Source organism: Pantherophis guttatus, chromosome 1 (genome assembly GCF_059756535.1).
Source record: "Pantherophis guttatus breed Tessera chromosome 1, ASM5975653v1, whole genome shotgun sequence".
NCBI classification, from domain to species: Eukaryota; Metazoa; Chordata; class Lepidosauria; order Squamata; family Colubridae; genus Pantherophis; species Pantherophis guttatus.
The window spans coordinates 76961881-76974935 of record NC_142063.1 but is presented as its reverse complement, the minus strand read 5'-3'; the positions used below and the strand labels follow the sequence as shown (position 1 = coordinate 76974935).

The window sequence follows — 13055 nt, the reverse complement described above, 5'->3', positions numbered from 1 at the left end:
TGGGCTCTTTTCTATCTGGGTCACATGCCCAGATTAAAAGAGGTTTCAAATGTGTCAACAGAGCCGCTGGTAGATGTTACTTTTTCAGCAAGATCAGTTCAGCGGAGAACTGCCTCCATCTGGTGGCGAGAAAAGCATTTTCCATTTCTTCCTATTGACTTTATTAACTGCTACTGCATTCTGTGTTGGGTTTGGACAACAGTTTAGAAGAAGAAAATATTCTTTGTGTAGCAGGAGAAGATACCATTTCTCATTAAGTACTTTTTGTCCAGTTTTTGAAAATACAAGTTTCAGTACATCATTGGGAATAAAATGTTCGGGAATGATTAATTAATCTAAAGTTTTCTTCAACCCCAGATTTGCGATGGGTAGTTTGTAATCCTACTATATATAAATTTGAAACCAATCCCATTGAATTGCATAGTAGTTCTGGATATTTATTAGTGTTTTGCTATGAATACTTCCATTAGAGTCTTGCCTGTATGGTCATGTAGCAAAAACAAAAATAAATCAAAAACAAAACACTGATATAGATAAAAGGCAGCATTTCTTAAGAGTGCATAGGAAAACTGCTTCCAGTGGTTACCATTACCTTACATATTTTTAAAATTCATGCAGGATAAGATTATCAGTTGTGGGTTCAGAGATATCATGGTTGGCCACTATAAAACAAACCATTGACTAGATAAAGTAGGGAGGAGGAATCTTTTTATATCAGCCATATATCTTTGTGGGAATAATCCATTGGAGGCTGTGTATGGGAGGGGTCCCCAACCCCTGGGCCCTGAAACTGCATCCCATGAGTGGTGGGCCGGCATGCACATGTGCATGCAACTCCTCTTGCAAGAGTCGCAGGTTGGTGCACATTTGAATGTGTGCCATCCCACCACTTGCTTGAGTGTAAGTACACACACATGCGCACAGGCCCACCGCTCATGTAGCCTGGTTTCCCTCCCCCTGCCCCAGCCAGGCCTCCATGCCATAAAGTTTTGGGACTACTGATGTATGGGACTGATGTCAACAGTGGGTGAGACAGAACTAGCTATGAATCACCTTTTTTCTTTGTTTTCCTTAACCATTCTGCTCTTCTTTGCCTTCAGTCCGCGTGGAGGTTCTGTTATCCTTTGAATATCTGAACTAATTTCAAAAAAGTTGGCAGCCCCCAGCCACATGTAGCTTCTCACTATCCCCCTGGCCTAGCCTCACAAGATAATGTACCCGATGGCCTCTGACATACCAGGATAATTACCAGATGGGCCTTCCTCCTCCCTTTCTCATCCTGAAGTCTCAGTGCAACAAAATTAAAAGACTGTATGTTATGTTAGCAGATGGCCTCTTTTAACACTTCAGAAAATTAGCAATTGAAGATGTAGTCCTACTGTTTCTGGTGTTGGTCACCTCTAGTTTAGGAGTGCTTATTTGGGAGTATTTGGAGTAGGAAACAACTAGTCTTAATTCAGAACAGAAAAAGAGAATTGTCTGCTGATTTGTACTCCTTCTGTATTTTGTGTGTGTGTGTGTACATGCATGTGCTCAAAGAAAGAAAACAGTGTGTCATATTAAGGGACATGACTTGGCTATGCTGACTTATCTCTTTGTATTCCCAGACTCCACCTGTCTCACAGGGATGTCCTGTCTTGTCCTCAGGGCAACCAACCTGGTCATTGGGGAGTCCACAGGATAAAGCACAGGCCAGCAATATATAAGTATGTGGTATTTTTACTAGCTTGCCCAAGCTTTGTAATGCTGCTATCTGTAGATCCAACTACTGCTGAACAAAGCTCTGCACCCCTCTAGAACCTTGCACTAATTGGGGGCTTGGATCCAAAGACGCTTTATGGACTCTGCATGTCTTGCTGGCTTTTGGGTCAGACCACAGTATTCGGCGCCAGAGTTAAACGTGCAGATTTGAAGTGTGTGTGCTTTATGTATGTACATTTTTTTTATTGTGGAATTATGTTTGCATTCCTGATTAATTGATTGTTAAGGATATTTTATTGGAAGATGCTTAATTCATTCGGTTAATGTTTAAATGGATATTGTTCATTAAGTTCTTTAATCAGTAAAGGAGAATTAGTCGTTCAGGGTTGAAATGAGGGCTCCTTGGTGCTCTCTGGGCTTGATGTTACCTAGTTTGGGTAATGAAACATCTGCAAGAAAATAACCAAGCTCAGAAAGCACCCCTCATTAAGTTAATTAATAGTCATTAAGTTTTATGTTGGCTTTACTGAAATACAGTGAGCTTTATTATTTAGGACTTTTTTCTTACATTCAAGTTGATGTTTCTTGGAGTGACTTAGAGGAGGTCAAAGAGGCACAGTATCTTGTGATGAGCAAGTTTTTCATGCTGCTAATGATGCTGAAAAATGGCTATGGTTTAATTGAACCAGAATGATCATGTTTCAGGACTTCAGTTAGTCAAGGAGACGTTTTGACTGGATTGTTTCATTCCTTCCATCTCAACCTTCCATTGACTTGCCTGTCAGTGGAAGTCCAAAGAATAATGTCACAGGGAGACTATGGGAGTCTAGATGGCAAACAATAGGCTTCAATTGAACCTGTTATTCTCCATCTAGATAAAACAGAGTAGCTTTGGGTAGGGGGATCCTCTCTACCTGGGGTTAACCATCTTTGGTTCTGGATGAGATTACACTCCATGAGACAGATCTGGTGCATCACCTGTATTCACAATTCCTGCTCAAACAGCAGGTGGCATTTGTGGCAAGGAGGGTTTTTGCTCATTGTCACCTTTTACTGTAGTTACACCATTTCCTGGATCAAGAGGCCCTTCTTTCAGTCTCTCATACCCTGCTCAACTCCCATATGGATTATTGCAATGCACTCTATGTATGCATTGTACGTAGAGTGCATTGCACTTGAAGAATATCAAAACACTGCAACTGGTTCAGAATATATTGGCTTGAGCAGTTTTGGGTGCCCCTAGGGTTGCACATCTGAGACCTCTGCTAGTCAAGCTGCATTGGGTGTCAGTTTGCTTCTGGGCCCAATTCATGGTGATGGTTATCACCTTTAAAGCCCTTCATTGCATGGTACCAGGTTACTTGATAGACTTGTCTCGTCCCAATTATATCAATTCATTCCATCAGGTCAGGCAGGGGGAGTTTGTTATGGATCCCCCATCAGTTATAGAATTTTGACTGGCAGAGTCCAGGAAGATAGCCTTCTCTGCCATTGCAAGATGTGTCCTTTGGAACAACTTACTCCCAGAGGGGAAGCAGCCCCCCCACCCCCCGGCCTTCTAGCCTTCAGAAAGAGTATGAAGACCTGGTTCTGCCAATTGGCATGGGGGCGTGGAGAATGCTATAAAACCCTGGTGATGGTCGGGGTCATGGGGATGTTTTCCTTTTTAAGTTTTTCATTCTTTAACTTTTAATAACTTTTAATAAATATTAAAAGATATTTTAATGTCTTTATTGCAATCTTTTTTATTTTGTTTTAACTTTGTTCTTATTTATGTTTTATATTACAAGAATTTTGTTGTCAACCCAGAGTCACATGTGATGAATAAATAAATAAATCCAAACATTTTTCAACCCATTATGGAATCACATACATTCCCTAGTATTTTGGAGAGGTGTGGCAGTAAAACAGCTGGGTCAATTTCTAGGGCAGTGATGGCTAACCTTTTTCAGACTGAGTGCCCAAAGCACATATGCGCCCAAACCCCCAAAATGCAATGCGTGTGCGGCCCCCGGCATGCGCCCCACACCCACACGTGTGCGTCAGAGACTCGACCAGCTGGCTGGCAGGAGGCATGCGCGCATGCGCGGCAGAGCTGAACTGGGGCGCCGGCTCACATGCCCACAGAGAGGGTGCTGCATGCCACCTGTGGCACACGTGCCATAGGTTCACCGTCACAGTTCTAGGGTATGATAGAAATTTTGTGATAAGCGAAACCAAACAGTGGTGTAGTATTATTAAAATACTTTTTTCTGTGGATAAGACAGTAGCAACTCTATCTTCCTTTTTTGCTATCCTAGTATCAGCAGAATGCTAATAACCAAGGATAGCAATTAAGATCTTTTCATAGTTGCTCAGGTAATATATTGACCGAATCTTAAAAAGTCCACTATAACCAGTGTACATTGTATTTTTTAGGTTAAATCACATTCATTTGGATATGCCATTGTGCAATCAAGCCAAAGAATGGATGCAGATTAAACATGATGTGGATATATTGCTTTAGATATCTTTCAGTTTGTGTAAAATATGCAGGATATATTTCTCAAAACTTTCTTGGCTCATAAAAACTGTAAGTCTTGCTGTTTTAAAATCCAGTGCTAAAATCTGTACTGGTGAAGATATCTTCACTTTATGGTGAAGATATCTACTGCCAATGTCAAATGTTCATTTCTTTGAGCATGATGACGGAAAAAGAATTAGTATCTCAGCTTCTGGCAGCCTCGAAGGAAACCAGTGCTTTAGATCTGTTCCAATCTGCTTTCCAAACAAGATCCAGGATGGAAACAACTCTGTGTTTATGCCAGGAAATGGACACGGGGGAGTATTTCATCTGCATCTTGTTGGATTTTTTTTTAATGCCATAAATCATAAATCTCTCTAGAACACCTTTTCTCTGATAACATAATTCTGTGCTTTCTGACCGTAGCAACTCAATCGAGGCCCCGTTTTAATGATCTTTGGATTATATGATGCTGCTTGTTTTAGTTCTATGCCCTACCTCTTTATTGTATTACAAAGCTGCTGGGGAAAATTTATAGGAAAGCTTGAGTTGCAATTTCAGCAGCGTATAGAACAGAAAATAAAATCAATACTACAGAGCTCTAATGAGATGTTGAAATGTGCAGTCCCAATACATCTGGAGGATATCAGGTTGTGAAAGACTTAAGAGTTATCAACTCTTATTTGGGCCGTGAGAAATAATGTTGGGAGGTGTAATGCTGAATTTTAAACACTAGAGGGAGAATGATCCTTTTCAACTATATGGATCTTTTTGAGAGGTTAGTTTTTAATATCAAAAGCGATGTTGTTATTGTCTTCAACAATATAGTGTTCTGGTAAGCAGTGTTTTTACCTAACCAGTTTGGCTATGAGATAGAAGAGAGAGAGAGACACAGAGAGAGAGAGAGATCATACGCATTACATTACATAATTTCACTTTATTAATCATTGTTTCCTTTCAAGTATTCATAGCTAATCACACCTTTCTTTGTTCTTTCATCACTTAATAGAGTCAGGTCATTGTCAGAATGATTCCTATGAGGGAAAATCCCTGCAGATGCCTCCCTGGGAAGAGAGGAGGATACTGTTGAATTCCTTTGTAGAGCACAGCACCTTCTATAGCATTTATTCATTAGCCTCTACGGTGATACTCAGCCTTGCTTGCTCTCAGGGGAAGTTCGTTTAAAAAGGGAAGCCATTAATGAGAACTTGCCTGCTTCCCTCCTGGGAGCTCCCTGTTATTAGGGTCAATACAGTTAACCCTGTAGCACCTGCACTAGTGGCAGCTATTATTAGCTAGTCAGGATTTTGCTGAAGCTAGAAAGACATTATATTCCAAGTTTGGTTTGGGGAAGGGGGAAATTCTTTTCAATCAGTGGGAGAGAGTCTATACTCTCCTTCTGTTGCTGGAGTATACTTCATCATCCTGTTGGAAGAAATGTCCATCTGGGTTCAGTTCCAAGTGGGGAGAAAGACACTGGAAACATGGAAGCTGTTTGGAAAGATGGTTTAATGGTGGACAGGACTACATGGTTTGAGGTCCTGATACCCTTTCTTGGGCTTTGAATTTTAGCTTCCTGTTCCTGTGGCAAGCTATTGGCTACTGTAGGGGTCATAGCTAACCTTGTAGGTTTTCTGAGTCAAGCTTGGTTGAACTGTGCTGGGTGATGCAATGAAGGGGCTTTGGGCAATTCCTATTATGGCTGAGGACTAATCCTACCTTTGTTGCAGTGGTGGGTTCGGCCGAGTACCGGTTCAGCGGAGCCGGTAGCGGTGACAATGTGACGTCACCAAAACGGTTCTCTGTGACTGGGAGCTGCACCCTCCCGCCCGCCCCCCTTTATTCCTACCTTTATTTTTTGGTTTTTAGCCCAGCTGATAGGCGCAGGAGAGTGGATTGCCGCACCTCAGCTGGCCAGAAACCTAATGCAAAGTGCGTGCGCAAAGAGAACCGGTAGTAACACCGGTTAGAACCTACCACTGCTTTGTTGGATCTTGGGTGAGGGTATTTGCTTATGAATAGACCTAGCCATCTCTCTATCTCTTAAGTGCTGACATCAGCTGTGGGCTATTGAGGAGGGTGGGGGCTATTAAGAGTGAGTCTGCTTCCTGCCAAAAAAAAACATGTTTCTCCATTTCTCTTCCAGGGAAATATAATATTCTGCCTTTTTAATATTTCCTAGAATATTTCATTCTTCTAGGAGAGGGGCAGGTGCTAACTTCCTACAATCCCTCAGAGAATTTTTGCTTAGGTTTACACACACACACACACACACACACACACACACACACACACACACCAAATGCACATAGGTGTGATGTGGTCCTATTTCTTTGCTCGGTTTCTCTTCCTCAGCATCATCTTGGACAAAAAATGAATGTATTGAGGAAAAGCTGCCTTTGATGTGCAAGAGTGAAAAGCATTGTTCTAGCTTAATAGTTCAGAGACCAGCACATGATCCAGTTGTGCTGTTGAACCAAGCCAGGCTTGTCTTAGAAGGAAAGGTTTCTCACTTGTCTTAAATATATTTTATGGGGGTGACATTATATTGCAAAGATGGAATGAACTTACCGTATTTTTCACTGTATAAAATGCACTTCCTCCTCCCCACAAAAAAGTGGGTGAAAATTTTGGTGTGTCTTATAGATAGGGCCTGTTTTGGCCTCCCTAACCGTCCGCATGTTGCGTTTTCACCCTCCCTGGCCCCCAGAAGTACTCTGCAGGCCAAAAATTGACATGATTTTGGTGAAAACGGGACACGCTAAGGGTTCAGGTGCCCTGGGGGGCGGGGAGGGCAAAAACAGGACGCACAGAGGCCTTGTTTTCCTCCTCTAAATCTAGGTGTGTCTTATAGTCCGATGCGTCTTATAGTCTGAAAAATACGGTACTCAAGATAGCTGAAAACAATAAGTTGTAGTCCAACAAATCTGGAGGGATCACTTTGACCAAGAGTGAGCAAAAACTTTTGTTTTCTATTCAAAGCTATATGTAGTTTTATACAAACCAAATGAATTTGCAAGAATTACCAATTCATACATTTCTCAAATAAATGATTAAACTGATTAGTTGAACGAGTCTTCATCTGTTGACTAAAGTTGCATATGAATAACAATAGTAATTCTAAAGCAAGAAACTTAATGGTACTTGATTTTTAGAGAATGTATATATGGGCCCCTATTTCCCCCCACTCCCACAGAAGATGACTCTCAAGGTGTTTAAAATATTTAACCATTACAAGTTTTCCAAGTATTTATACTATAAAAACTTGTTCAAATAGTCTTAAAGTTTATTTGCTTGTTAATCAGGCCAGAAGTCTTTAATTCAAGTGATGAAATCATTTAAATGTATTGTATTTGATCTATACTTAGGTTAACTGTTTGGAACTCTTTTTTTCTTGCTGCTTGTTAGAACCAAAGGAAAGAACATGACATGGAACATTCAAAGGAGTTTGTAACAACCAGGTTTCTTTATATTTGGACACTGAGTATCATCACTTGATTCGGATGTACAGTATTAAAGTCTAATTTTAATAATGTTCAGAGAATTAAAGAATGGAATAAGAACCAGTCTTAACCAGGGGCGGGTTCTAAATTTTTTACTACCAGTTTTGTGGGCGTGGCTTATTTTGTGGGCGTGGCTTGGTGGGGGGGTAATGTCACTTGGTGGGCATGGCCAACTTTTTTTTTTTACTTTTAAAAGCATTTTTCCTACAACCTTAAGAGGTTGCAGAAAAAAATGCTTTTAAAAGCCTCTGACGATCCCAGCTGAGACATGCAATTTTCAGAGGCTTTTTAAAAAAACTTTTAAAAGCATTTTTTCGGCCGAAGAGGTTGTAGAAAAATGCTTTTAAAAGGGGGGGAAAAAAGCCTCTGATGAGGTGGGCAGGGTAAGCGACCGGCGATCGGGCCGGGGACCGGTTCGGGGGCATAGCCAGCCAATGTTATTACCAGTTCTCCGAACTACTATAAATTTTTACTACCGGTTCTTGTGAACCGGGAGCAACCCACCACTGGTCTTAACTCTCAAATCAGCATGCATGGAATTGCTGCCTTAGATTTTTATTTGCTTATTTGCATTATCATTTGTAATGATTTCCAAAACAGAAAATTTTCAATGGAACGGATAATATGTTGCACAGTGTAACTTGAATGCTTAAATGTGTCTTTGAACATATCCCAAATGTTCAGAATAAATTCAGTTTGTAGGGCAGCTTTTAAAAACTAAAGAGATAGGATTAAAAAGAGACAGCCTGTGACTGGCTATGCCATATCCTGTATGCTAATAAAAATAGCACAGAACAATCCTCTCCATCTGCTACATATAATTAAAATATATTTGTTGAATATGCATATTAAATCTTTTTTAAAAGCTATATTATATAAAAAGTACAATTCCTTTGAGCCAACCTTGTTTAAAGCTATTGTCTTGCACTTATTTATGCTCTAAAATAAGGCCAGTTCTTTCATGAAATTAGCAGTGTAGTTACTTGCATGTGGACTGTGGCAAAAATAACTGCAGCATCTTTGACTGTAGGAGATCAGATGCAAATGAATATATGACAGTTTTACCTTTGTCTAAAAGAGTGTAGTTATGGTACTCTATCAATATCTGGTTGTCCTGGGGTGGGACCCATGCATTTTTTGAGAATGACATCTTGGCCTTCATATCTGGGAAGTTGTTTCCAATTTGCATTTATTTAGGGAATGATTTCTTAAGCCCTGTGGAATTTTTTTTCTTCTCCAACACGTACAACTGATTTAAGAGATGAAAATACAGTGTCAGTCTTTATCCAACCTATGAATATTTTTTTAAGGAAAATAACTAACTTTAAATTTACCTCCAGGCTTAATAAGGTTAAGGAGCAATTGAAGAATTAATGGATATTTAAGGGAAAGTGTTCAGATAAGAAAAAAAAACAATCACTTGTTTTAATATTTAATATTTATTATCTCCCAGGTTTGGTGCTATGCTGTGATACTTGCCTTCCGGAGCTGAATGAATACGCTCTATGGTAGCACCAAGTAAAAAGATATCCACTATACTGTTTTCTTTTTACAATGCTGTAATCTGGGAATTCTTATTCTGTGGAACTGTTATTCTTCCCACCTTTTTCTCCTTCCTTTCCTTTCAACACATATACAATAGTAATCCTGGGAGGTAAATCCTGGGGAGAATCTTTTCTTTTAGTGGAAAGAAATTGGAGGAGGAGGTGTTACTGTATGTATGTCACCTTGAGCTTTTTGGAGAAAGATGGGATAAAAATATAACAAATACAATTCTTTCTGAAAGGAAAGTGGGTTGATACATCAACCTTTGCAAATCATTTCTATTTTGTCCTTCTCTAGTAGTGGGAGTATTTATTACAGGGCTAAATTGAAAGTACAGTAATATATGTATGCATGAACTATGCTTTCTTAATTTGTGGTGTATTGGATATTAATAATAGCATGTTTGTAAGACTATAATAAATTCTTGAAGTCTAGCATATACATAGGAACAGTGGTGGGTTGCTCCTGATTCGCACCAGTTTGCAAGAACCGGTAGTAAAAGTGTTTAGTAGTTCGGAGAACCAGTAATAACATTGGCTGGCCATGCCCCTGAACCAGTCCCTGGCCCGGTCACCACTTGCTTACCCCGCCCATCTCATCAGAGGCTCTTTTTTTTAAAAAAAAAAAACTTTTAAAAGCATTTTTTTCTACAACCTCTTTGGCTGAAAAAATGCTTTTAAAAGTAAAAAAAAGCCTCTGATTATCGCGCGGCTCAGCTGGGATCTCAGAGGCTTTAAAAAGCATTTTTTCTACAACCTCTTCAGCTGAAGAGGTTGTAGGAAAAAAATGCCTTTAAGAGCCTCTGGCGATCCCAGCTGACTTGCCTGATTGTCAGAGGCTTCTAAAAGCCATTTTTTCTGCAACCTCTTAAGGTAGTAGAAAAAATGCTTTAAAAAAAAAAGTTGGTCACGCCTACCCAGTCACATTAACCCCCACAAGCCACACCCACAAAATAAGCCACACCCACAGAACCGGTAGTAAAAAAATTTAGAACCCACCCCTGCATAGGAAGTCAGGAAATACTGAATTACTTTACTACTGGAATATAATTATGGTTATTGCAATTAAACTATTGTGCAAACTGTGATGAGCACAGTCCCTATGATGCTAATAAATTGGTCATGGGGGATTTCAATCTGCCATCTGCCGGTGAGGCATCTGGGATGGCTTGGGAGTTTATGGCTTCCATGACAGCCGTGGACCTGACACAACTAATTCTTGGCCCTACTCATCCGGGAGGACACACTCTGGACTTGGTTTTTGTCTCTGGTCAGTGGCTGAGTGGCCTGGATATAGGGGATATAGTTATTGAACCCCTGTCATGGTCGGACCATTCTCATCTGAGGCTGGACTTTTTGACCGCTGCACCCCACTGCAGGGAGGCGGAACCGACCAGGTGGTTCCGCCCCAGGCGCCTGATGGATCCTGATACATTCCAGAGGGAGCTTGGGCCAGTTCCTGAAACTCTGGCTCACGACTCGGCTGAAGACCTGGTGGCCGCCTGGGACAGGACGGCCGCCGGTGCTCTGGACCGAGTCGTGCCTTTGCGGCCTCTGACCCAGCGCCGAACCTGCCCGGCCCCTTGGTTCTCCGAGGAGCTGAGGGAGATGAAGCGCCGGAAAAGACGCCTAGAGAGTGGTTGGAGGGCTAGTCGCTCTGAATCCGACCGAACACTAGTTAGGTCTCATATTAAGACTATTTAGTGGCGATAAAAGCGGCAAAATATAATTCCTTTCCACTCTTATTGCATCGGCAGATAACCGCCCAGCCACCTTGTTTAGGGTGACTCGCTCCCTCCTACATCAGGGAGCACGGGAGGACCCCTTGCAAGGGCAGGCTGAGTATTTTGCACAGTATCTGCATGATAAAATTGCTCAGATTTGGGAAGGCTTGGACTCTGACTGGGTAGATCCCGGCGAGGTGACTGTCTTGAGAGGCCGGTCTTGAGAATGTTATCTGGGACGAGTTTGACCCTGTGATTCCTGAGGACGTGGACAGGATCCTGGGGAGGTTAAACGCAACCACATGTTTATTGGACCCGTGTCCCTCCTGGCTGGTACTGGCCACCCGGGAGGTAACATGAGGCTGGCTCCAGAGGATTATAAATGCTTCTTTGAGAGAGGGTTTCTTGCCTCCCATCTTGAAAGAGGCGGTGGTGAGGCCCCTCCTCAAGAAGCCTTCTCTGGACCCGGCTGTTCTGGCAAACTACCATCTGGTCTCCAACCTTCGTTTTATTGTGAAGGTTGTTGAGAGTGTGGTTGCGCGACAGCTCCCACAGTACCTGGATGAAACCGTCTATCTAGATCCGTGCCAGTCCGGCTTCAGGCCTGGGTACAGCACGGAGACAGCATTGGTCGCATTGGTGGATGATCTCTGGAGGGCCCGGGACAGGGGTTGTTCCTCTGTTCTGGTCCTGTTAGACCTCTCAGCGGCTTTTGATACCATCGACCATGGTATCATGCTGCACCGGCTGGGGGGATTAGGGGTGGGAGGCACCATGCTACGGTGGCTCTCCTCCTATCTCTCTGACCGGTCGCAGTCCGTGTTGGCAGGGGGGCAGAGGTCGACCTCGAGGTGCCTTGTTTGCGGGGTGCCGCAAGGGTCGGTCCTCTCGCCGCTCCTGTTCAACATTTATATGAAGCCGCTGGGTGAGATCATCCGTGGTTTTGGGGGCGATGCCATCTGTACGCTGATGACACTCAGCTGCACATCTTCACCCCAGACCACCCCAATGATGCCCTCAAAGTGATGTCCAGTGTCTGGAGGCCGCGTGGGTCTGGATGGGGAGGAACAGGCTTCAACTCAACCCTTCCAAGACCGAGTGGCTGTGGATGCCGGCGTCCGATATAGCCAGCTGGTGCCATCGCTGGCTATTGGGGGTGAGTCATTGACCCCCACCGAGGGTGCTCGCAACTTGGGTGTCCTCCTGGACACACGGCTGTCTTTAGAAGAGCATATGATGGTCGTGGCCAGGGGGGCTTTTTATCAGGTGCGCCTGATACATCAGTTGCGCCCCTTTCTGGATCAGGACTCCTTATACACAGTCACCCATGCCCTCGTCACATCTCACCTGGACTACTGCAATGCTCTCTACATGGGGCTCCCCTTGAGGAGCACCCGGAGGGTTCAGAATGCGGCCGCGCGGGTCATTATGGGAGTGACGTGGCACTCCCATGTAACACCTCTCCTTCACAAGCTGTACTGGCTCCTGTGGTCTTCCGGGTGCACTTAAGGTGTTGGTTCTCACTTTTAAAGTCCTCCATGGCTTAGGGCCAGGGTACCTACGAGACCGTCTGCTGCTATCGATAACTTCCCACCGGCCAATACGCTCTCACAGAGAGGGCCTCCTCAGAGTGCTGTCGGTCAAGCAATGTCGGCTGGCGGCCCCCAGGGGGAGAGCCTTCTCTGTGGAATGGGCTACCTCCTGGAATACGACTGATCCCGGACCTCCGGACCTTCCGTAAGGCCCTGAAGACTTATTTATTCCAGCAAGCTGGCCTAGCCTAAATGGTTTTTAATGGGATTTTTAAATTTTATAGACTTGGGGTTTTAAATTGGGAGGCCGATTGATTTAATCTCTTTTAATTATCTTAACTTTTGTATTGTATGTATTTTAATTTTGGCTGTTCACCGCCCCGAGTCCCTTTTGGGAGAAGGGCGGTATACAAATTAAAATAAATAAATAAATAAATAAATAAATAAATAAATAAATAAATAAATAAATAAAGTAAGTCAATAGGCAAATAAATGTAATTGTGAATAATTACTGCAGATTTCATCTGAATTAATTTAAAATCTGGGGC

The 13055-nt window shown here is 42.7% G+C and overlaps 1 protein-coding gene across 17 annotated transcripts in view; it reads left to right on the top strand.

The window, feature by feature from the left end:
- The window catches only part of DGKZ (diacylglycerol kinase zeta), a 159819-nt gene that overhangs the window by 78944 nt on the left and 67820 nt on the right, over nt 1–13055 (top strand). For 2 of the 17 annotated variants that reach the window (XM_034417454.3, XM_034417451.3), the window contains exon 2: nt 1608–1706. The exons of the other annotated variants lie outside the window; for them this stretch is intronic. In XM_034417454.3, the coding sequence (XP_034273345.1) occupies nt 1608–1706 (99 nt within the window). The remainder of the gene's footprint in view (nt 1–1607; nt 1707–13055) is intronic. 17 annotated transcript variants of the gene reach the window in all.